Source organism: Camelina sativa, chromosome 20, assembly GCF_030686135.1.
Source record: "Camelina sativa cultivar CO46 ecotype springtype chromosome 20, ASM3068613v1".
Lineage (NCBI taxonomy): Eukaryota > Viridiplantae > Streptophyta > Magnoliopsida > Brassicales > Brassicaceae > Camelina > Camelina sativa.
In genome coordinates, this window is record NC_141899.1 from 7,280,660 (window position 1) to 7,305,776 (window position 25,117).

The following is a 25,117-nucleotide window of genomic DNA, read 5'->3' on the forward strand; positions in this document are numbered from 1 at the left end:
TTCACTCAAGGCCAGAAAACGAGTCTCTCAAACATATATGGCTGTCAAAACCGATGTTAGCAAAGCCTATGACCGTGTAGAGTGGAATTTTTTGGAAACTACAATGAAAGTTTTTGGGTTCTCAGCTACATGGATATCTTGGATCATGGAAACAGTTCGTTTAGTGGAGTATGCAGTTCTTATCAATGGCACCCCATATGGAAAAGTATTACCAAGTTGCGGAATAAGGCAAGGCGATCCTCTTTCACCGTATCTATTTATACTCTGTGCAGATATCCTCAGTCATCTTATAAACTCTCAAGTTGCATCGGGGCACCTACAAGGAATAAAAATTGGTAATGGAGTTCCTCCCATCACTCATTTACAATTTGCAGATGACAGCTTATTTTTCTGTCGAGCAAATAAACGTAACTGCCAGGCTTTAAAGGATGCTTTCGACGTTTATGAGTATTATTCGGGCCAAATTATTAACACATCAAAATCTCTTATTACGTTTGGTTCTCGAGTATATGGTTCGCGTCAAAATGCATTGCAGCAGATTTTGAATATTTCAAACAAAGGTGGTGGAGGGAAGTATCTTGGCCTGCCAGAGCAATTTGGCAGAAAAAAAAGGAGATGTTCGAGTATATTGTTGAACGAGTTCGACAGCGTACAGCAAACTGGAGTGGAAAGTTCTTATCACCAGCCGGGAAAGAAGTCCTTTTGAAATCTGTGGCAGCTGATATGCCCGTTTATGCAATGTCTTGCTTTAAACTGCCATTGGGTCTAATTTCTGAGTTGGAATCTATACTAATGAATTTCTGGTGGAAGAAGAATGCATCTTCAAGAGGTATTTCCTGGATCGCTTGGAAAAGACTGCAGTACTCCAAGAAGGAAGGTGGTCTAGGTTTTAGAGATTTGGCAAAATTTAATGATGCGTTACTAGCGAAACAAGCGTGGAGAATTATTCATTATCCCAACAGCTTGTTTGCAAAAGTTATGAAGGCTAGATATTTTCCGGATAACTCAGTCACAGATGCTTTAGCCAAGAAAAACCAATCTTATGGTTGGTCCTCTATTCTTGCGGGTCTTGATTTACTTAAAAAAGGCCTACTTGTTGCAGTTGGTGATGGTTCAACTATTCGTGTCAACATTGATAATGTCATTGCTGATCACCCTCCTCGACCAATCTGTTCTATGGATCCTCATACTCAATGTACTCTGTCTGCATTTATTCAGTCACATGGTTCGGTTAAATCATGGAACAACCACACTGCAGCAAACATTCTTGAACCAACAGATTTCGATGCCTTAATGCAAATATATATTCCCCAAACTCCCGTGATGGATAAAATCATATGGCATTATAACCCCTCTAGAGTTTACACTGTCCGTTCTGGTTATTGGTTAGCTACGCATGATCCTTCTGACATGACCCCTGCTCCTAATATACCTCATGGTTCGGTTGAATCAAAAAATCAAATTTGGAAGTTAAAGATTCTACCAAAGATCAAACATTTCCTCTGGAATGTGCTGTCTAAATCATTAGGTACTGCAACAAGACTGGTAACACGGGGTGTAGTCATTGAAACAATCTGCAAACGATGTAAACAGTCGGACGAAACAATTAACCATACACTCTTTACTTGTCCATCGTTGCAGACTATTTGGAATTTGGCAAATTTACCACTACAGAATTCGTTTGACATAACTGACCATGAGTTAAATATATCATATTTGTTAAGCTTATACAAGGACAGCTCTTTATCATTGGAACAAAAACTTTTACCCTTTTGGCTTATATGGAATATTTGGAAAGGTCGCAACAACTTTGTTTTTAATAACAAAGAAGAGGATCATCAACAAACTCTCTCACAAGCAAAAGCAGATGTCTCTGAATGGACAAGGACTCTGGAAATGGAGACGAGACGGATGACTATTTCATCTCACTCGGTGACTAACATTAACTGGACTAGACCGGCTGAATCAATGGTTAAATGCAACTTCGATGTCAGTTATACAGTTGGCACTAAGAAGACAATCGGGGGATGGATGGTTCGAAATCATTTAGGTACTGAACTGTTTTGGGGATCAAGTTTACTGAGAGCTGCAAACAGTCCTCTGGAGGGTGAGGCACAGGCTTTATTATTATCAATGCAACAAACCTTACACATGGGCTATACACAAGTCTGTTTTGAAGGAGATTGTAAAACCTTAATAGATTGTTAAAATGGATCTTTGATAGATGTTTCTATATATAGTTTATTTCAAGACATTAGATTTTGGTCCAATCAGTTTACGAAGGTGCAATTTTCCTTTGTCTATAGATCAAACAATGAGGTGGCTCATTTGTTAGCAAAGCAGGGCTGTAATTATTTAGACTACTATTCAGATTGTATTAATCCTCCCTCATGGTTGATGGAAACTTTGTATCTTGACAAATTTTATTCTCAATAAATTACTTTTGCTGAAAAAAAAAAAAAATTATTATTTGTCATTTTGTGGCTGGATTGTTTATTAATATTGTCATATGTATTTTGTAAACTGTTGGACACTATGAGAACTTAAATTATGTGTTTCATTCTCGTCATTGTTTTTTGGTCATGTAAATGTGAATTGGGTTGCAACTTTGTTTATACGAAAATGTTTTGGCTTCTTTTGGGTTCCTAACTATCTTGTCAGTTGTTTTTGAGTTTTTAGTTGTAATTTAATTTTTTCCGGCTGAGTGATTTTTATGGATTCAATGTGTGTTGTGTTTTATGGTTTTCTTATATTGTCCTTATCATTAGTATTTCTTAATATCTTTACTTGAGTAAAGGTGTGTTCATCTATTTCCTCTAATATTTGGCGACTTTATTTTTGAGATCGATAGTGAGAAGTTTGCTCATTATAAGACTTCAACACTCTTGACGGAGAGGTTTGGTTATGTGTACGCCTCATATTTCGGGGGTTGCTACACAATTTGTCGACTTAATTCTCATATCCTAATAAGGTATGTGATTTTAAGACAATGAGATCCGAAATTATAAAAAGTTGACGAAGTCTAAACATACATGTGGATAGTTAACAAAGTTTACAAAATAACAAAGACAATAAATTCTAACAGTACAATCTTCAAGTAGCGTTTCCAGATCGTGACGATCCTTCTACTTTTGGGCGTTTGTTTTGGATGTCTCAGATAATTCTCATGTACTACAGTGGATCAATGTCTTCTTCGTCTTCCTTGATGCGTATTAAGTAGCCTAGGTGAGCGAGAGATTTTCTGTACTCTAGCCTTGTTATCTCCTTCACATCATCATCCGCGCGACTTCCCTCACCTTGTTCACCTATTTGTTTGATTTTCGGTATCACGTTCTTTGCTGGGAGGCCACATCTGATTCCTTTTGCTTCCATTGAAATCCTTTTTGTATTGATAAAACTGATTAGTTTAGTTTCGGTTTTTCTTTCTATCAACAATCAATAAAAGAAATTAAATAGGATCAAAATTAAGAAACTTAATAGAATAATAAATTACATACTTTTACAATCGGTTCACCAAAAGAGAAGATCGAAAACCTGTAAATGATAAGAGAAGATCGATTACAATGAACTGGCCAAATGGGTTCAAAAAAGAGAAACCTGGTACATGAGATTTCTATTGAACATAGAAGGAAACTATAAGATTGGTAGATCCTAAACCTGTTAAGGAGAAGAGAAGCATAAGGGAAATGAGGCAATCGTTAGATTTGAAACAGTCAAGAAACGTAATACCTTTTTTAAATGCGGCAGAGATAGGCAAAAAGCAAAGAAAACCTTTTGGATCTGGGAGAGTTGCGGCGGAAGATTAAAAACCAGAAGGAAAATAACAGAATTAATTGTTTTGGAGTTGTTAAAAAATAAGAGAAGAAGGGTTAGGTAAGTGTTGATTTATGACCGTTAGATTGCATATAATCGACGGTAGATACGTATAATTTGGTGATTCACACCTTATTTAATTACCCAATGAAAATTATAGGTTTCGGTTATTTTTTTTGGTTGTTGTTTGGTTGTTTTATATTTGTTGTAATTTCTTTTGTTCGTTTGAGCTTCGCTGGCCTGTGTTTGTTTTTAACAATATTACAGTATGATGTAAGAAGTAATAAATATATATATATATATTATTTAAAAAAAAATTACAAATAATAAGAACTAATATATATTATAGAAATTTTGAAGACAAAACATATAATTTGTAAACCAAAGAGAAGGAGTTGTTAAGCTAAATTATTGTATATTAATTTTACCATGGTTCTTAAAATGACCGCTTTTGTAAGTCCAACTGTTTGCTCTATTGATCCATTATCAACGGATTTATTTGCTTCATTCGATTTGTTATTATTTTTAGGCATTAATTTTGTATTTTGGGTTTATATATAATTTTTTATGGTTTTTGTATTATATTTGGGTTGCTTATGTTGTTTTGTTGGACAGTTTTTTTTAGAAATAGGTGTTGCATTAAGTATAACTAGGTGCTTCCCCACGCAATGCGTGGGTTGTGGTGTAGTTGGCACTTTCTTGTTTTTTTTTTTTATCTTTTTCGTTTTTTTTATTATTTCGTTTAATTAGGCATATACGGGCTTTCCCGTCACTTTTATTTATACCATTTCGCTCAGATGTGTATATTGTGGCGTTTATTTTTTTATGAATTATGAAGTTGTTGTTTCTTGCTTTTGAGGATCCAATCTTATCATTGACTGATATTGTTTCCAATACATTTATTGTATTATAGATTTTCTAATTAACTGCTTATGTAAACCCTTCATACGTTGATGTTGCAATAATAAGTTATTTTTTTAAAATATCTTTCGTGTAAGTGATTATGTTTGTATGCCCATGTTTTGGTCTCATATCAATAAGATCGTTTCTGTTTTTCTTTAGTTGGCTTTGAAACCAATATTGAGTTAAGCAAATAATGGGTCGAATTATGGTGTTAATAAGTAATATAAATTCTTATGTATATATATTGTATATATGTGACTATAAATTTAGCTAACTAAAAAATTATGTAATATTTAAATACAATCTTGAACATATATATATATATATTTTTATTTGTGGGAGGAATGTATGAAATTATTGGATAGAAGTTATTTTTGAGTTAAATGACCTTTAATGTCTTTAAGTGAGTTAAATATTAATAAATTTTTATATGTGTCTTGACTTTTTTTAAAAGGAATACCAAGTGTTTCCTTCCAAATTTGAAGTGATATAGTATTTTAGTTTTCTTATATGATTTTATGAACTTCAATGTAAAAGTTTTTCAAAGTAATAAGTACACTCACTGATTGAATTATAAATTTGGAGAAATATTTATTTCGTTTAATCATCTGCTCTTTTAAATAAATAAGTATGTTGTTATTCCTACAAATAGGACAACATATATTATAGTTTAACCATGGAGTTAAGCAATGGAAGTAGAACTTGTGATTGCAAGACAAAATGCTTATATGTTACATATTGATCGTTTAAAAATGAATAGGAACATCTAATTCTCAAATAAAGTTGATTGTTTTGTTAAAACCAACATATGTGAATTTAAATTTAACTATGCAAATTTTAAAAATAAATATGAATAGATTAGAAAGGCAAGAAATATAAAAGAAATATTTGTTTATATAAATAAAATAAAAATTGGAAACAATGTTAAATATATATAATACTTTCTACATTAAAATATATAATCAAACTCTTACAAGTTACAACACATATGAGATATAACAACATTTGATATTAGTAGGAGAGGAGGAGAGAATGTTTACTATAAGATGGTAATCCAAATTAGATAATGGAGATGAATCTTTAAAAAATAGAACAGTGTAATATCTATATATATAATACTTTCTAAATTAAAATATAGAATCAAACTCTTACAACACATATGAGATATAACAACATTTGATATTGGTGGGAGAGGAAGAGAGAATGATTACTTATAAGATAATAATCTAAATTAGATAAAGGAGATAAATCTTTTAAAATAAGAACAATGTAAAATACATATCATGTAGTCTCTATATTAAAATTTAGCATTAACAATTTACAATGATATTTCATTTTTTTTTTACAACCCATACAACAAAAATAAGAAATCAAAAATAACACAAAAAAAACGAAAAATGATTTGAGGTATTGTAGAAGAGAATGAGAGAATGTGAAAATGAGATAGTAAAAGAATGTCAATATGAGAGAATGATAGATTGAGAGAATGTTTATTTATATGATAAGAAATGATGGAAGTTACATTTAGAACTATGGAGTTACAATAGTAATTTGTTGTGTTTGAATAAAATTGAGTGGTAGAATATGATTAATGCATAATTTATTTTATTTTCAGTTATAATTTTATTTTAATGTGTGAGTTAATTTATTGTGTTTACTGGATCTTAAATATTGTTTAAAGCAATTAGAAAGCGAATAAAAAAATAAAAAAAATTAGAAAACATTAAATGAAAATCAGCCAATAAGGAGAGACCAAAACCTTTCTTTTATATATATGATATATTGCTTTAAACTTTGAAATGAGAAATATATTATAAACAATAATTTTACATGAGAAATATATTAATTTAGCCAACCAAAATATGAATATAAGTTTAGCCAACCAAAATAAATAAAAAATATTAAAATTTAACCAAAAAATAATTTCTCTTGAAAGATAATAAGTTAGTAGGAGGAATAAATTAATGTACAATTATTGGATAGGAGTTACATTTGATTTAAATGGAGTTACATGTCTTTAATTATAAATAAATATTTTAATTTTTTATAACCTAAAATAAAAGGAATACCAAGTGGCTGAATCAAAATTCACATGATTTGGTTGTTTGTTCATATAAACTCAACACTTACACATAATATTTCAAAATAAAAAATATTACTTTTTAAGTGACAAACTAAATTAGTTTTCTTATAAAATTATATGAATTCTTCAATCTCAATAATTTTTAAAATCCCAAGGATAACTTATATTTTTTTGGTTTTCACTCATCAATTTAATTTATAGTGCTAGATTTCATACTAATGGTTTCATCTTTAGAGAATTTAGTGAAATGATATTTTTAAAATTATATTTTATTTTTATATTTAAGGTCCAGTTGAATATGTTTTGTTTTTTGGATCATTTTTATTTTGATTAAAGACACAAAAAACCAATTGTTTAATTATGTTCTTTTTGTTTTCAAAAACCTCAAATCATAAAAAATATATATATTATATTGATCTCTGCAGATTTATCAATTGGATCACAAAACAAAATCATCTTTATAAATTGATAAATGGATAATTATATTGATTTTTATAAATTATTAAAAATGATACATGAATATGTGAGATAACCAGAGACATAATAGATAATTACATATGGATCATTTCAACTTTATGATCTTATTGTGTGGTGAATATTGTAAGGAAGTATGAAAATAATGATTTATAAGATGTTAATATAAAATAGAAAATGGAGATAAACATTTTAAAAGATTAAAATAAATATATAAGATATACATATCATACAAACTCTAAAACTAAGCTTTTACAATGATATTTGATTTGATTTTTTATAACCCATACAACAACAATAACAAAAAAATACAAAACAAAACAAAACAAAACAAAAAAAGAGATTTGAGAGTAGTGGAAGAAGATGAGAGAATGAAAGAGTGATAGATTAAGAGAATAAGATAATGAGTATTTATAGGAAGAGAAATGATGAAAAATTACATTTAGAAAAATGAGAGTTACAATTCTAATTTATTGTTTTGTTTTAATACAATTGATTAATACAACTTAGTGGAGAAATAAAGTTAATGCATAATTTATAGGAAGAAGCTATAAAGATTTCAGTTTTATATTATGTGAGCTAAATGTGAAAATTAATTGTTTTAAAATTTGTGTATTAATATAATTTTTTTTTTGTTAAATTTGTATTGCCAAGTGGACCAATAAGGAGAGACTGGAACTCTACTTTTATATATATGATTTAGTTTACTGTTTTAAATTTTTGGTGGAAGACTAGGGTTATTTTTATAACACTTAGCTCTATATGAAAATTAGTTATACTAAAGTGTAGAAAAAGTCAAATGAGTTGGTATCTTCTGTAAATATGAAAATTGTTTTTTGGGGTTCAAACTAAAAAAGATTATAATTTTCGTATATGTATAATTTACTAATTACACTTAGTATTGTGTAGAAACTGATTAATTAAAAACATGTTGCTTTCTTGTTCTGTCAGGATCTTTTCAGCAAAAGATTTTCATAGTGTACACGCTAAACTTTTCTCCTTTTTAATAATAGTATTTCAGTAGAATAAGCTGTTATTTTGCTGTGTTATATTGCTGCATGTGTTATATTTTAGTAAATCTAAATTGCTATATTTATAGAATAAATCTTAAACTCATTATTATATAGTACTTTGTGTTCGTACGTTGAAATACGAGTTAGATTAGCATGTAGCGCGGGAGTTTGATTAGGGTGTGTTTTGTTTTTGTTTTTCTGTATTATTTATCTGCTATGTTAATTTTTCTTCCTATTCGGTTTTCTGTTTCTTTGGTTTGTTTTTGTGGATTTTTTTTGTTATTTTTAAAAGTTTGTTTTCTCGTCTTTGCATTAAGTAAATTCTAGTGAGATTTTTTTTCAAAAAAAATTAAATCATGTTGTGTTATTTTTTACAAATTTTGTTTTGTTTTTTTTTTTTTTTTTTTTAGTTTCATAAGTTTATATTCTATAGTATATGTTTGTGGCTGTAGTTGTTTTTGGTCCATTTTTAAAAGTTCCCGTCATCCTTTAGTTAGATTGTTTATTTCATTTTTCTATTTGTGGTTATAGTATATTTTTTTTTTGGTATAATTAAATCTGTGACGATTGTTTGTGAATGCTTTAGTGATTGTGTTACATTGTTATTGAGTGTGTTAATGATTTGTGGGCTCATGGCAGGGGATGGAGCTTGGATCGGATAGTACCCTTTGTATCGGAGGATGTGTGCCTGAAACTGTGTTTGGTGGTTCTAGATGGTGTCACAGGGGCTCGGGATAGAATTTTGTGGGGGGAGACGGCTGATGGAAAGTTTACTGTCACATCAGCCTATAATATGTTAACTCGGTCTGCTTACCAGGGGGTCAATATGGGCTCGTTTTGGTCACGGGTGTGGAGTGTTGTGGTCCTACAGAGAATCAGAACATTTTTTGTGGTTAGTTGGCAATCAGGCTGTTATGACTAATGCAGAACGGTATCGACGCCATATTTGTGATTCTGCAGTTTGTGTGGTGTGTAAAGGAGGAGAGGAGAATATTATTCATATTTTGAAGGAGTGTCCGGCGATGGAGGGAGTCTGGTGGAGGTTGGTGCCCGTGAGGGATCATGTAAGGTTTTTACACCGTCATTACTTTAATGGTTATATGCGAACTTGCATGGGGAGTACTGTGTGTTTGGCTTGCCTTGGTCGACGCTATTTGGGGTAGCAGTCTGGTGGGGGTGAAAATAGAGATGTGGAAATATCTTTGGAACAAATGGCAAGTGTCGGGATAGGGTCCAGTTCCTTAAGGATATAGCTAAAGAAGTTGCTGCGATTAGTTCATCCTCACGAAACCACAGCATTGTAACTGAGAGAGTGGAACGTATGGTTGCTTGGGTTGCTCCACGGGACGGTTGGTTGAAGTTTAACACGGATGGTGCATCACGAGGAAACCCGAGACTGGCTACGGCTGGGGGAGTCTTGCGAGATGAACATGGTAGTTGGATTTGTGGGTTTGCTTTGAATATTGGGATATGCTAGGCAACTTTGGCAGAACTGTGGGGAGTGTATTACGGTTTGTGGATTGCGTGGGAAAAGAGGATCCAGCGGATGGAGTTGGAAGTGGACTCTAAAATGGTGGTTGATTTTCTTTTGACAGGGATCAGCGAGGCTCATCCACTGTCGTTCCTGGTACATTTGTGCCATGGCTTAATTTCACAGGACAGGATTGTCTGGATTGTTCACACGTATAGGGAGGCTAATCGTCTTGCTGACTTTTCATTGCAGTTAGGTTTTCATTCTTTTGATAATGTACCGAGTGGTGTTGATTCAATTCTTTTGGATGATGTCCGGGGGGTTGCAGCTCCTCGTCGGATTTGTTTTTAAAGTTTTAGTTGAATAAATAAAGGGGGGCTTTAGTCCCCTCTCCCTTACCCAAAAAAAAAAAAAAACATTGTTATTGAGTGAGTAATTTGCTTTTAAGTTTTAAAATTACTTATATTTGGGTGTTTATTGTGTTAATTTAGTGTGACATCCATTGGGCCCAATTATCACTTTGGCCTTAAACTGTTATGGTATATTGGGTCAATAGTGGAATTTTCTATTGAGTTGGGATTGTTTTACTCCTGTTTGAAAATGACACGTGTTTGAAAATAATTAATCTTTCGATCTACGGGACAGGAGAAGGCTTTTAAGCTTTTTTTTGTTGTTCCTACTCTGTTTGCAATTATCCATTGCATTGATGCTGAAGTTTTTTTTTTTCTTTTTTCCCCTTGTTTGGGTGATTTCGTCTTCGCTTCGTATACCTAGTGGTTAATTGGTTCTCCCCTGGTTATTTCGTTGAAGGTAAGTTTTAAGTGGAGTTCTATTTTTAACAAATTTAAATGTGTTGTCTTCCTTTCATTCTCTAATAAATTATCGTTGCTGTAATTTTAGATTCGTAAGCCCATGTGTGTTTTGGTTTGGATTGATTGTGATTTGTGTTGTCTCTATTTTAATTTTTTTTGGTTTTTTTTTTGCGTTGGTATTGATTTTCAAACAGTAATGTTGTTGATCTAATTTAAATGTTTTGGGGTTGTTTTGATCGGCTTGATTTGATTTACAGACATTGATGTTCTAAAGTGAACTAAATGTAGAACTTTAATTTGAGCATCTGTTTGGTTTACTAACAATGTCTGGATCTCTTACCTTCTTTCTGTTTGGTGTTGTTTGTGGCAACGGTATTTTTGTATTCCTGCTTTTCTTAAGGTTTTTTTTCTTTGAAGTTCTTCTTCGTGCATAACAATTTAATTTTCTTAAAGGTATACTTGTGGCCAGAAGAAGATTGTGTACTCTGGCTCATGGTGAAAGCGTAGAACCGTTGGGTCATTTCTTAAAGGTAAAGACCACTTTGCTAATATCTTTCTCCTGGTGGTTATAATTGTTCCATTTCTCTGTGCGAGTTGTTTTGTGGGAAAATTCTGGAATATATTTCGATGTTCTTGTGATGCTACGCTTGGGTTTTGTTATAATTTTTTCCATCTTTGATTTATTTTCAATACTTTTAGTTAGGACCCATCCATAATAGAACTGGTAAACAACTTGAATATTGTAAATATAAGAAATTGTTAAAGCATGATAACATTGAGAAACCTTGTTGTTGGTCCTTAAGCTAAAAGAAGAAAGACAAACTTGATCATTTGTTTGAAGTAGTAGCAGTGTCCGCATCTATTTTCCATGGAAGGGTGCAATTGAGTTGGTTCCTTCTTTTTCTTTTCCCTTTTAACCTGAGTGGTCATGTAGTTAAGCACGGTGTAGGCACATAAACGACATAGTATGAATGAGGATTTAGAAAACACCCTTTTATTACCTTTCACCAAATTGTCGAGTTGTTGCTTGCTTACGTCTCCGTCGGCATAAGTGGCATTGAGGTAACTTCACCTGGAGAGAAACGTTAAATTAGATGTGATGCAAGGTTTAGATGACAAAAAATTAGAATAGTTAATGAATGAAAATAGCTTTGTGAAAACATAATGTAGAATATGAAGTGATTCACCTCCAAATAACTTAGGATTTATATTAGTAGCTAACAATATATTAGTCCCACCCTCTTTCTCGCTGAAAACCTTCTCGAGTGAAGTTGCATGGTCGTCAAATGCACTTAATTGTACTTTCTCCCCACTGTAATATAAGAATACATGTGGTGAAGGAAATTAGAGGGGTAAACTGTAGAAGCCAATTTCATTAGTGAATCAAAGGGATGAAAGTTGGTGAGGGACAGACCTTTCAAGGCAGAGGTGGACTAACATCCTCTCCAAGGTTTGTGTCATTCCATTTCGATAAGCTTTGCTGGAACATACTTGGCCCATGATATCTAATGAGCGGCCAAAAACAGGTGTCAACAGGAAATCATTAGGCTTAAAGATCTAAATTGATAAGAATAACTACTATTTCTAATACAAAAGGAGAAGACGAACGACTTTAAACTAATATTGGCTTGCATTTGAAACTACCGGCCGGCGTTCAAAATAGATGCAGAGAAATGATGTTTGGATAAGTTTTACGAAAATTGACATGAATTTTTTACCAAAAAAAGACAACTTATCGGAGACAGTTTATGAATTTAAACTTTAGAGAGATGGACTAAATATTGAAAGAATGAAATACAGAAGGAGTGAAAAAAGAGGACAAACCTGGGAGTTCTGTATTGGTGTTTGCAAGGGACATCAACTGCTCGTGAGTCCTAAACCAAAAAAAAAACTGATGCGCTCGTCAACCTCATCTAAAACAGTGGAAGGTGTGAAGCGTATCGAGAAAGAGGAAACAATGAGCTTAAAACGGGCGTTGCTTTTTGTATAATGATGGCTTAAATGATTAAAATGTACATTAGTTGTTACATGCGCTTGGAATCGAAGCAATCTATTATTATTACTAAATGAGCACCCGCGCTACGCTGCGGGTTTTTTCTATTCGTATTTTATAGTATGATAGTATATAGAGGTGACTTCAACCTATGCTCAAATGCACAATTCGCTTGAGTTATTATAAACCTTTACATTTAGCATCATGTAAGAATTTAGAACTACAACCGTGCAAGCGCTTTTATATTTTATTATTAGCATTGTTTAAGTTTTCTTCTTGTACTTCTATTTTTCAATATTTTAGATAGATAAGAAAAAAACCTTGAAATAATAGATTCATCTTCTTTTCTGAGAACTCCATCTACTCTTTGATCCTAAGTAGAATCTAGTTTATTTTCAATGGGAAGAGGATCTCAACAACATTTTGTTATTTAGGATTGCTGCAACATCCATCAGTGTATTTTGTTATTTAGAGACTGCTACTGCTTGTTAGTGGGTTTGCCTTTAACCCAAGTACCGAACACGATTGACATAGTGCTGAAAACACTACAAACTCAAAAAGAAAACTTTTAGCATATATATGATGAAGCATCGCATAAGATAAAATTTACTCTTTGGGATATTGTACGTAGAATATTTACTGGATATTTATTTACCCTAACTAATTTAGTTTTGAATGCATTTTGCAGTAGTTGTGCTCATGATTTGTATTGAACAGCCATCCACAACAATGTCAAGAAATCCCCTTGGGAATTATTCGCCCGTAAACCTACAATAAATTCTAAACTGTTAGGATGTGTACATACTATTTTTGTTTGGTTTCTTTCGTTTGATGCCTTGGATATAAAACCTTACCAGTGAAAAAACATTTTCAGTAAGTTTTTCAAACTGCCATAACAAAGATAAAGTTAAAAAGTCTTTAATATTTTACCCGTTAAATGAAAGATGATTTTATTGAATCCAAAATCATTTTTTTTTTGTTCTGAATAAAATGTGAGACTGTATTCAAAAGGAAAAATGACCTTTTACATTTCTTTTGGCAGAGCTAATAACAGAGTATTGCTTTTAAATGCTGATAAAACTTTTGGACTTTTTAATGGTGGAAAAAAAAACTTTAGGACGAGACAAAGTTTAGAGGTTGAGTCGTTAGACACGAGTTGCAAGCCAAGCTTGTAGACCTTTCTCAAAGACACGAGTTGCAAGCCAAGCTTGTTTATAAAACCTTAAAAATTACAAATCGGTTCTACATAATTGAGAACCATCTCTGAGGATTTTATCTTGACAATATGCATTTGGCAGATCAAAGGCTTTTACATCTCCATGGATAATGAGTTTCACAATCATTGTGCTACCATCTTAATTAAGACCCTGCAGGAATAAGCTGACTCTTCCACCTACGAAACAAAAATAAAAACAACATTCCTACTCTACACCCGGTTAAATCTTAGTTTCGTTAATGAATATTGCCTATAAGAACATTAAAAAAGAGACATTGAGAACATATAAGAGCAAAGATCTTTCTGTAGTGAGGGTATCCTTGAACAGTCTCTTAGCCAGCCTTGCTCAGTTTTCCTATGTCTCAAAGATAAAGCGTTTCTAGAAGAACCGTCGACTCAACTCATCAGCTTCGTCAACTTCTTAGCAGTTTTAGTTTTTCCTCTCCTCACCTTCTAATAAAATACATCCTTCATCGATCCCACTGTAATCATTCCCTACGGCTTCTTGTTTGGATATCCCATGAGTCTGAATCATCAATGCGTACAATACCTTAGTGATCTTTATCTAGGTTTCAATGTCATATTGCGCGGCCGCCAAAGACTTTGGCGGAGAGTGGCTTCTGTTTGCCCTAGGAGTCTTCATGAAACAAACATATTAATTAGTCTAGATGCAGATTGCAGAAGATAGAGAAGATGAAACTGAAGAGAGACAACTGAGTGAATTCTGAGAGTCTGACCATCTTCTTCCAGACGTGTAGGTAACGGAAAAAACATCAATATATCCTGGTATTACAATAATGATCTTCTTCAATTCTGATTTTTATTATTAGAGCAGTTACACTATCTTCTAAAACGTAAGAGAAGCCCAAAAGATTAGGATATTTTTTGCTTACAGGTAGCACATTCTCCTTTGCTGATGTGTCCATTTTATGAAGAGAGTTGACCTCTTTTCATATATATGAGTTTTAGTTTTTCCTCTCCTCATCTTCTAATAAAATACATCCTTCATCGATCCCACTGTAATCATTCCCTGCGGCTTCTTGTTTGGATATCCCATGAGTCTGAATCATCAATGCGTACAATACCTTAGTGATCTTTATCTAGGTTTCAATGTCATATTGCGTGGCCGCCAAAGACTTTGGCGGAGAGTGGCTTCTGTTTGCCCTAGGAGTCTTCATGAAACAAACATATTAATTAGTCTAGATGCAGATTGCAGAAGATAGAGAAGATGAAACTGAAGAGAGACAAATGAGTGAATTCTGAGAGTCTGACCATCTTCTTCCAGAGGTGTAGGTAACGGAGAAAACATCAATATATCCTGGTATTACAATAATGATCTTCTTCAATTCTGATTTTTATTATTAGAGCAGTTACACTATCTTCTAAAACGTAAGAGAAGCCCAAAAGATTAGGATATTTTTTGCTTACAGGTGGCACATTCTCCTTTGCTGATGTGTCTATTTTATGGAGAGAGTTGACCTCTTTTCATATATATGAGTTTTAGTTTTTCCTCTCCTCATCTTCTAATAAAATACATCCTTCATCGATCCCACTGTAATCATTCCCTGCGGCTTCTTGTTTGGATATCCCATGAGTCTGAATCATCAATGCGTACAATACCTTAGTGATCTTTATCTAGGTTTCAATGTCATATTGCGCGGCCGCCAAAGACTTTGGCGGAGAGTGGCTTCTGTTTGCCCTAGGAGTCTTCATGAAACAAACATATTAATTAGTCTAGATGCAGATTGCAGAAGATAGAGAAGATGAAACTGAAGAGAGACAACTGAGTGAATTCTGAGAGTCTGACCATCTTCTTCCAGAGGTGTAGGTAACAGAGAAAACATCAATATATCCTGGTATTACAATAATGATCTTCTTCAATTCTGATTTTATTATTAGAGCAGTTACACTATCTTCTAAAACGTAAGAGAAGCCCAAAAGATTAGGATATTTTTTGCTTACAGGTGGCACATTCTCCTTTGCTGATGTGTCCATTTTATGGAGAGAGTTGACCTCTTTTCATATATATGAGTTTTAGTTTTTCCTCTCCTCATCTTCTAATAAAATACATCCTTCATCGATCCCACTGTAATCATTCCCTGCAGCTTCTTGTTTGGATATCCCATGAGTCTGAATCATCAATGCGTACAATACCTTAGTGATTTTTATCTAGGTTTCAATGTCATATTGCGCGGCCGCCAAAGACTTTGGCGGAGAGTGGCTTCTGTTTGCCCTAGGAGTCTTCATGAAACAAACATATTAATTAGTCTAGATGCAGATTGCAGAAGATAGAGAAGATGAAACTGAAGAGAGACAACTGAGTGAATTCTGAGAGTCTGACCATCTTCTTCCAGAGGTGTAGGTAATAGAGAAAACATCAATATATCCTGGTATTACAATAATGATCTTCTTCAATTCTGATTTTTATTATTAGAGCAGTTACACTATCTTCTAAAACGTAAGAGAAGCCCAAAAAATTAGGATATTTTTTGCTTACAGGTGGCACATTCTCCTTTGCTGATGTGTCCATTTTATGGAGAGAGTTGACCTCTTTTCATATATATGAGTTTTAGTTTTTCCTCTCCTCATCTTCTAATAAAATACATCCTTCATCGATCCCACTGTAATCATTCCCTGCGGCTTCTTGTTTGGATATCGCATGAGTCTGAATCATCAATGCGTACAATATCTTAGTGATCTTTATCTAGGTTTCAATGTCATATTGCGCGGCCGCCAAAGACTTTGGCGGAGAGTGGCTTCTGTTTGCCCTAGGAGTCTTCATGAAACAAACATATTAATTAGTCTAGATGCAGATTACAGAAGATAGAGAAGATGAAACTGAAGAGAGACAAATGAGTGAATTCTGAGAGTCTGACCATCTTCTTCCAGAGGTGTAGGTAACGGAGAAAACATCAATATATCCTGGTATTACAATAATGATTTTCTTCAATTGTGATTTTTATTATTAGAGTAGTTACACTATCTTCTGAAACGTAAGAGAAGCCCAAAAGATTAGGATATTTTTTGTTTACAGGTGGCACATTCTCCTTTGCTGATGTGTCCATTTTATGGAGAGAGTTTACCTCTTTTCAGATATATGATTGTTATTATTATTATTTTGCAAAGTATAATCATCAATGGATATGAATACCAAGGCCTTCTCCTAATTAAACAATTTGATACCGTCAGTAATTACCTATTTATCATGAAAAACTACATATACGCAGATATACTGTAGTTGTAAATTATATGGAAAAAAAATTCTTGTAATTCTAAGCACATGCCCATGTAAATATTAACCCAAAAAAAAAAACTAAAAACCCAAAATGCAAAATCTAATTGAAAACAGCTTGAGAGAACTCTTAGATGAGTTTCTTGTTATGAAAGTCTAAGGTTTGGATTCTTTTCTTCTGTAACATAATCCAATATTTAACAATCGGTGTAGTTTGTATAATCAGTCAAATATTGAGTTTTGAGAAAATACATATATTAAAGAGAGGGAGACAAAACAAAGTCTACAACTACAAGCGTGCAACTAGTCATCACAATAATTGACATCCTCAAGTGGTTCACGATTTTGTTTTCCTAAGACCATAACAATAAGCAAATATAGTAATGTACTTCAAATGTTCATACATTCATTCACATTTCATTTACGACATATATAACATATCTATCAGGTCGAGATTTAAGAGACAAATATATAAATTTACGACTCTATATTATTTGTAAACTTGTAATATTTCTTAGCTGATTAACTTAACGAAGCTTAACGAAAATGTAATATGGTTAGATTTGTAAACATTTTCTTCCTAATATATATAGTATTAAAGGTATATACATAATTTTGTGTTTATGTTTCATATTTCACAAAAGATATTGTGGACATATGTATATTAGATTTATATGACAATTGTGTTGTTTCAAAACGAAAAGTTGGTTTTCTTGTTGCAAATGTGTTCAAAGATGGCTTTCTTGATCATCAACTTCTGAGAAAAAAACTCTTTGAAAAGATTTATTCATGGTCAGAAGAATTGTGTTCCTCTTCCTCTGCTTCGATCTGATGCAAAGACGATCCACCACTTTCCTCATCTGAATAAACACTTTGGTCTTCAGATTTTGAGCTATGAATGTGCTCAAGCCGAGTTTCTTGATTCTCTTCCTCTTCTTCCTCATCGTCATCATCATGAGCAAGGCTATTCATTCGCATGCTTGTGTTCTTCGACGAATCATTATGAGCAAGACTATTGATTCGCATGCTTGTGTTCCTCGACGAATCAACGTGAGCAAGGCTATTGATTCGCATGCTTGTGTTCCTCGACGAATCATTATGAGCAAGACTATTGATTCGCATGCTTGTGTTCCTCGACGTATCATCGTGAGCAAGGCTATTGATTCGCATGCTTGTGTTCCTAGACGAATCAGCATGATCTTTATCACTGTCATGCCACGAAAACGTGCTTTCTTCGTTTGATTTAGAGCTGCTTTTACTGCTTGGCCTCTCGTTATCTTCTTCTTCAGAGCTATAACTATAATTTATCTTCAAGCTCTGTGCAGTTGTGTTTGTTTCATCAATAGATCTTCTCTGATCACTTTCAGAGTCAGAGGAGGAACTGCTAGAGTCTCTAGGTTTCTCTAACTGAGAATGTTCCTCTTCTTGACCCTTTTCAGAGTTTGAATCATCTGAATGTGTCGCGGTTTCTTTCTCCTTTTGTTTTGTCTTACTTCTTATTGATTCTTTTTCTTTTACTTTTACTTTTTCTTCTTCTTCATCTTCTGATTCTGATGAAGAGCTGGAGTTGTCGTCTTCCTCTTTTTGAGGAAGAGAAAAAGGAGTTACAGAACAAGAACCGTGTCTACTTAAAGCAATGGACATACTTTTGTCCCTGAAGGATGACATTGGAATTGTGGTTGGAATACCATCTTCTGTAGACATTGAAAGGAAGCTAAGAGCAACAGTTACATCGCTTATCAAAGGACGAGCTGTTGGTTCCTCTTGTAGACACATTGATGTTATTGCCACTGCTTGATTTAACCCTCTCTCTGAAAAATTCTTTTTCAAGAGAGGATCAGCCATATCCGGGTATCTTTTAGGATCTCTAAATATCGGTTGTGCCTGCAACAAAAGCCAAAATGTATCATCAAAAAAGATCCCAATTTGGTTATTCAAAAGAGAAGAAATAAATGTGGGGTTTAATGAGTGTTACCCAAGCAACTAGATTTTGTTCATCATTAGGCTTAGTGGTGTCAATAGCTCTTCTACCGGTGATGAGTTCAAGCAACACAACTCCAAAGCTATAAACGTCTGATTTGACAGTGAGATCTTCCCCTCTAGTGTACTCAGGAGCAGAATAACCATAAGTGTCCATAACCCGGGAAGAAAGAAACAAGCTGTCACCAGTCCCGGGCTCTAGGTTATGCATACCAAAGTCACAAAGCTTAGGGTAAAACTCAGCATCTAACAAGATATTAGAGGCTTTCAAATCTCGGTATATCACTGGTGGGTTCACTTTATCGTGCAAGTAATCCAATCCTTGTGCTGCACCAAACGCAATCTTCATCCTCGTTATCCAATCCATTGGCTTCTCGCCTGGCTTTTGTTCTGCATATCAAATCCATTATTATTAGCCTCAAAAACAAAACCTCTCCTTTAGACACGTTTACAAAGGTAGATGTTAGTATTACCGTAAAGATGATCTTGAAGGGAACCTCCAGAGACATATTCAAAGACTAAAAGCCGTTGATCGCCATCAGCACAGTATCCTATAAGCTTAACAAGATTGGGGTGTTCGAGTTTAGCTAATGACAAGACTTCAGCTTGAAACTCTTTGTTACCATGTATTCCATGCTTGTCCAACTGCTTCACAGCTACCAACTACACTCACAAAGCAAATACGATCACTTCAAGGAAAATTACAGACAGAGAACATGCAACAAAATGTACTAATCCTCTGGTCCTAAATGATTCATTGAAAAAGGTATTCAAAAGCTCATAACTTTGAGAGATGTAACGAACCTGGCCAGTAGATTGAAGGGTTCCTTTGTAAACCCTACCGAACCCACCTTCTCCTAGAAGACATTCTTGCCGGAAATTCTTGGTCGCCGTCGCTAACTCCCGGAAATTGAATGTTTTCACCGGTAATTGCTCTGTTTCTCGTTCTTCAACTCGTTTCGTCGTCGCCACTGAAACCAAAAACCACAATTTTTTTGTTTTTTTTTTTTAGCAAAACGGGTTTTCAAATTCTTTACTTCCAGAACAAGAAAGCTAATATCTTTTTTTATTTAAATTTGATAAATACCAGGTGGTCTGAATTCGGGTTCATCGTGTTCGTTAGTCTGGTTGTTGTTGTTGTTGGTACAAGGAGCGTTTCTGCTCTTTTGTGAAGTGAAACACGGAAAACAATTCATCCTTATCATTCAAAAAAAATTTCAAAAATCTAAAAAAATCTAAAAATGAAAAGATCGAAGATGATTTTAACAATGGCGGGGTCCTTCAATCTTGTGAAGGACCCACGTTAAAGGGCATAAATCTTTGGGGGGGATTGTAAAGAAAACAAAACAGAGGAATGAAGCGTAAGAAGAGAGAGAGAGAGAAAAGAAGAAAAAAAAGGAAATCAAATTGAAACCAATCAGAATACATGAAGAACAATGAACTTCTCCGATGATACATCCGAGAAGAATGGAAAAAAGTTTTGTTTCTTTTTTCTTTGTTCTCTTTTACGAATTCTATTTTTCGTTTTTGCTACTTTGTTCTACTCCCCCCAAAAGTATGGAGAGCCATTCTTATTACCATTATCTCTATTCTCTAATCTATTTTTAAATCTAGTTTTAGACTTAGTTAGTTATACAAAAATTATTATCTTTCAAATGCATTGTACAACAACTCTCAGAAACACAAGACAGCTAACAAAAAGAGGATTGGAATCTATAATTTGAAATTTTTGTCCAAATGTTTCTTTTTTTGTATATCAATCATAGCATCACCAAATGAATTTTATCAAATGATTCATTGATAATTTTAGCTAGGGGTGGGCATTTAAACCGAACCTAACCAAACCAAACTGAACCAACTAAACTCAAACCAACCCAAATCAAATTCAATCATACATTCCAACCTTTCGGTTATGTTTCTTCTTAACCCAAACGGTTCGGTTTGGTTTTAACCCAATATGCTTATTAAATTAATTAATCAATAATTTTTAAAATTGTAAATATGTGATTTTACCTATTACCACTTGCATTTGATTTCTATTTTACATTATTTTCACTTTTCTAATAAAATTAACTAAATATAAATATAGATTTAATTATATTTTATATTAGGTATATTATTTTAATATGGTTAAATTTTTTAGCTTTTTAATTTATTTGATTAATTCACTTACAACTTGTTGTTTAGTTTACCTATTATCAAACCACAATAAATTTTATTTTGTTATATCAATTGATTTTAAACTAAATTAAAAACAAACCAAACTAAAACAAAATCAAACTAAAACCAAACCGAACCAAATATAACCGACCCAAACACAAACCAAACCAAACCAATTTTGGTTGAGTTCGGTTAGAATTTTACCAAAATGAAATAAACCAAACCCAAATACGTTGATTTATATTATTTTCGTGTTGATGGTCCAATCACAAATACGTAAATTAGTTTCATTATAATAATATACAAGTGGGTGTTTAGGATTTGGGGTGACTGTTGACGACCATCCAATCGTCGGTATATTTCTGGTTAGGCTTTACGTAATCTGACATTTTGTTGTTATTATGTTTCCAACAGAAGGTCTTGAAAGCCAAATGTCTTTTGTCAGCCAAATCGCCAGGCACTGTCATGATTCCGTAAGTCGCTAGAAGCATATCTATTTTCTCTTCGCTCATGTTCTCATAGTCTTCTCTTTTGTAACATGGATGGAGAAGAGGCATCTCAGATGAAGCTGGTGGTAGTGGCTGCTGCGGTTGCGGTTTCAGGATCAATAGCGGTGAGTGCGGCTGCTGCTGCTGAGGCCGAGGTGCAACGGCAATCTCCTCTTTCGGGTTGGTTGTGGAAGAAGAGCCTTTCGAATTCTGGTTTCCCATCTATTGGTAAAACGATCATGGAAAGTGAAAATGACTTGTCACTTATAAACAAAGTTTAAGCTTAACATGCTTACCGTAATAAAGAGAGCTTTAATACGTTTTGCACGTATTCACCAGCAATTAGACGACGCATGGCATGGTATATGCAAGTGCAACTCCAACTCTTATTTATCTCAAGAACTTATAATCAACAAGCCTAATGCATTTAGCAGCCAAACTTAAACCAAAATGCCCACCGCCCAAACGAAACATTAAAAGGAGTTAACTAAAATGTTGAATTTAAGAAAGAAAAAAAGTTATATTGCTAAATTTTGGCTTAAAAAACGTATCTATAAAATGAATGAGAAATATTATAATGATGCAATATATACTACATATATTGTTTCTAAAATGATAAAACAAAAACTAGAGAATAGATTTGAATGATTTTTTTTTCCTCTTCAATGTTTTTAATTTCTAAGTAAAAATTTGTTATATTTTAGACATGATACCAAAACTACAGATGTTAAAAAAAAAAAACTATAGGATAGAAATAAAATTAATGTTAGATATGAACCATCTGAAAATGAACACGTGGCATAATCTTTAGTTAACCTTTCCACTTTCCCATCCATTTCCGTCTTTCATTTCTTTTTGTTGTGTGTGTGTCGCCGTCTGCAATTTCTCCCCGTCGCTGACGATAACCCTTAACGCCGAGTTATCCTTTTTTTTTTTTTTTTTTTTGTTACCGAGTCCGAAACGAATCTGATTCAGTCGTTTTCTGATCTCTGTCGCCACCGAGACCGAAGCGAAGATCCCCATAAATTTTCCAATTTCTAGAAAAGGTGGTGTGTTAATTTCTCTTTAATCTGAAATGCTATTGATTTCGAAATGGGTCTCTTTTAATTTCATAAAGATTTTTGTTTTTTATTTTTTTGGGTTATTGAGCTTTATGATCTTGGATTTAGGGTTTTGTTTGTGTGTGTTCCGATTCTGAGATTTTACCTTTTCTCTCTCTCCTAGTAGGTTTCAAGCTGTTGTGTCATTGTGAGGTTATGATAAGTGTTTTGCATTGAGATCAAGAAGACGAAAGAAACCCTTTTTTTTTTCCAGATGCAATGCCTAATGGCTGATGGAGCTTTGATTACTTTAGATTCCGATGATAGTATTTTAGCATCTGAACATGTTTTAGCAGTAGGTAAAGAGTTTCCCGATGTGGAAACTTGCAGAAGAAGTTTGAAAGATTTGGCTATTGCTCTCCATTTTGATCTCCGTATTGTCAAATCCGACCGTAGTCGGTTTATAGCCAAATGCTCTAAAGAAGGTTGTCCATGGCGTATCCATGCCGCTAAATGTCCTGGTGTTCAGACTTTTTCTGTTAGGACGCTTAATAGTGAGCATACTTGTGAAGGTGTTCGTGACCTTCATCATCAGCAAGCATCGGTTGGTTGGGTTGCTAGATCTGTAGAGGCACGTATCAGAGATAATCCTCAGTATAAACCCAAGGAGATATTGCAGGATATACGTGATGAGCATGGGGTTGCGGTTTCTTATATGCAGGCTTGGCGTGGGAAAGAGCGGAGTATGGCTGCACTTCATGGGACTTATGAGGAAGGGTATCGGTTTCTCCCTGCGTATTGTGAGCAGATTAAACTAGTCAATCCTGGGAGTTTTGCTTCTGTTTCTGCTTCCGGACCAGAGAATTGTTTCCAGCGGTTGTTTATTGCGTATCGAGCTTGTATCTCTGGTTTTTTCAGTGCTTGTAGGCCTCTTCTTGAATTGGATAGAGCACATCTTAAAGGGAAGTACTTGGGTGTGATCCTCTGTGCTGCTGCTGTTGATGCGGATGAAGGTTTGTTCCCGTTGGCTATCGCCATTGTTGACAATGAAAGTGATGAAAACTGGTCGTGGTTTCTCTCGGAGCTGAGGAAGCTTCTCGGGATGAGTACTGATAGCATGCCAAGGCTCACGATACTCTCGGAGAGACAGAGTGGAATTGTAGAAGCTGTGGAAACTCATTTCCCAACTGCTTCCCATGGGTTTTGTCTTCGTTATGTTAGTGAAAACTTCAGGGATACGTTTAAGAACACGAAGCTTGTTAATATCTTCTGGAATGCGGTTTACGCGCTCACAGCAGCAGAGTTCGAGTCGAAGATAAACGAAATGGTTGAGATATCGCAAGATGTGGTTGCGTGGTTTGATCTCTTCCCTCCGCATCTTTGGGCTGTAGCGTATTTTCAAGGCGTGAGGTATGGACATTTTGGTTTAGGGATCACTGAGGTTTTATACAACTGGGCTCTCGAATGCCATGAACTACCAATCATACAGATGATGGAACATATCCGGCATCAGATATCAGCTTGGTTCGATCACCGTCGTGAGTTGAGCATGAGATGGAACTCAATACTTGTGCCATCCGCAGAGAGACATATAACGGAAGCTGTTGCGGACGCACGGTGTTACCAAGTTTTACGAGCAAACGAGGTCGAGTTTGAGATTGTGTCGACGGAGAGAACCAACATAGTGGATATACGGACACGAGTTTGCTCGTGCCGTCGCTGGCAGCTTTACGGACTGCCGTGTGCTCATGCAGCTGCAGCACTGATCTCGTGCGGTCGGAACGTGCATCTGTTTGCAGAACCGTGTTTCACAGTGTCGAGCTATCAGCAGATGTATTCGCAGATGATTGGGGAGATTCCGGATAGAAGCTTGTGGAAGAATGAAGGAGAAGAGCTTCAAGGAGGAGGGATCTTGAGGATACGGCCGCCGAAAACGAGGAGACCACCAGGTAGACCAAAGAAGAAAGTGGTTAGAGTTGAGAATCTAAAGAGACCGAAGAGGATTGTGCAATGTGGAAGGTGCCATTTGCTTGGACATTCTCAGAAGAAATGCACACAGCCAATTTGATGATAGATGGTTCTTTCAGTACCTTTGTGTTTTTCTGTTACCTTTCTTGTTTTGATGTAACTTGTAATGTTTAAAATTGCACTGTCTTTTTTGTAGAGACTTGTCTTCAAATGGAAAAAAAAATAGTCGCTGGCTTAACTTAACCGGGTTTTGAGTAAATTGATCTGGTTCTTGATTCAGTTTCTATTTTGGTTTAGGTTTCTTGATTCAGTTTCTAAATTGTCAAATTACAACCACCAAAACTTCGTTCGGTTTGGAATTTGGCTGGTGGATTCGTTGATTCACTTCACTTTCGGTTCTCAAAACCGGTAAATTTTCTTGATCAAATTAGACCAAATGGTTTGGCTCGGTTCTGTGTTGAAACGAATCAA

General features: G+C 34.3%; 3 protein-coding genes and 2 long non-coding RNA genes across 7 annotated transcripts; 2 read left to right on the forward strand and 3 right to left on the reverse strand.

Annotated features, from left to right (window-relative positions):
* Window positions 1-2,940: 2,940 nt before the first annotated feature.
* On the reverse strand, window positions 2,941-3,825 carry LOC104769930 (uncharacterized). Its single transcript, XR_764459.3, has 3 exons — window positions 3,730-3,825; window positions 3,498-3,534; window positions 2,941-3,379 (listed from the first exon to the last, which is right to left on the reverse strand). It is a non-coding gene; the product is annotated as an uncharacterized LOC104769930 (long non-coding RNA).
* Window positions 3,826-10,367: 6,542 nt separating this feature from the next.
* LOC104769931 (uncharacterized) lies at window positions 10,368-13,527 on the forward strand. 3 transcript variants are annotated; one of them, XR_764461.2, is made up of 3 exons: window positions 10,415-10,567; window positions 11,023-11,099; window positions 12,370-12,669. It is a non-coding gene; the product is annotated as an uncharacterized LOC104769931 (long non-coding RNA). The 3 variants fall into 3 exon arrangements; XR_764463.2 differs by lacking the exon at window positions 12,370-12,669 and adding an exon at window positions 13,251-13,527 and having other exon boundaries at window positions 10,438-10,567; XR_764460.2 differs by lacking the exon at window positions 12,370-12,669 and having other exon boundaries at window positions 10,368-10,567; window positions 11,023-11,251.
* A 4,045-nt stretch (window positions 13,528-17,572) lies between these two features.
* On the reverse strand, window positions 17,573-20,543 carry LOC104769932 (receptor-like kinase LIP1). Its single transcript, XM_010494257.2, has 5 exons — window positions 20,078-20,543; window positions 19,795-19,961; window positions 19,464-19,653; window positions 18,986-19,380; window positions 17,573-18,894 (listed from the first exon to the last, which is right to left on the reverse strand). The coding sequence occupies exons 1-5, from the start codon at window positions 20,193-20,195 to the stop codon at window positions 17,794-17,796; spliced, it is 1,971 nt and encodes a 656-aa protein (XP_010492559.2). The 5' UTR covers window positions 20,196-20,543; the 3' UTR covers window positions 17,573-17,793.
* A 921-nt stretch (window positions 20,544-21,464) lies between these two features.
* On the reverse strand, window positions 21,465-21,860 carry LOC104772294 (uncharacterized). The gene has a single exon (XM_010496924.1). The coding sequence runs from the start codon at window positions 21,858-21,860 to the stop codon at window positions 21,465-21,467; it is 396 nt and encodes a 131-aa protein (XP_010495226.1).
* Window positions 21,861-22,427: 567 nt separating this feature from the next.
* Window positions 22,428-24,889, forward strand: LOC104769933 (uncharacterized). The gene is made up of 2 exons (XM_087504822.1): window positions 22,428-22,684; window positions 22,866-24,889. Exon 2 carries the CDS (start codon window positions 22,953-22,955, stop codon window positions 24,744-24,746), a length of 1,794 nt encoding a protein of 597 aa, XP_087360948.1. The 5' UTR covers window positions 22,428-22,684; window positions 22,866-22,952; the 3' UTR covers window positions 24,747-24,889.
* Window positions 24,890-25,117: the final 228 nt, after the last annotated feature.

Coding starts and splice junctions, on each gene's coding strand:
- LOC104769932 (XM_010494257.2), bottom strand. CDS start 20,195: ATGATAAGGATGAATTGTTTTCCGTGTTTCACTTCACAAAAGAGCAGA. Junction 19,962..20,077: donor ACCCGAATTCAGACCACCTG/GTATTTATCAAA, acceptor TTTTGGTTTCAG/TGGCGACGACGAAACGAGTT. Junction 18,895..18,985: donor AACAAAATCTAGTTGCTTGG/GTAACACTCATT, acceptor CTTTTGTTGCAG/GCACAACCGATATTTAGAGA.
- LOC104772294 (XM_010496924.1), bottom strand. CDS start 21,860: ATGGGAAACCAGAATTCGAAAGGCTCTTCTTCCACAACCAACCCGAAA.
- LOC104769933 (XM_087504822.1), top strand. CDS start 22,953: ATGCAATGCCTAATGGCTGATGGAGCTTTGATTACTTTAGATTCCGAT.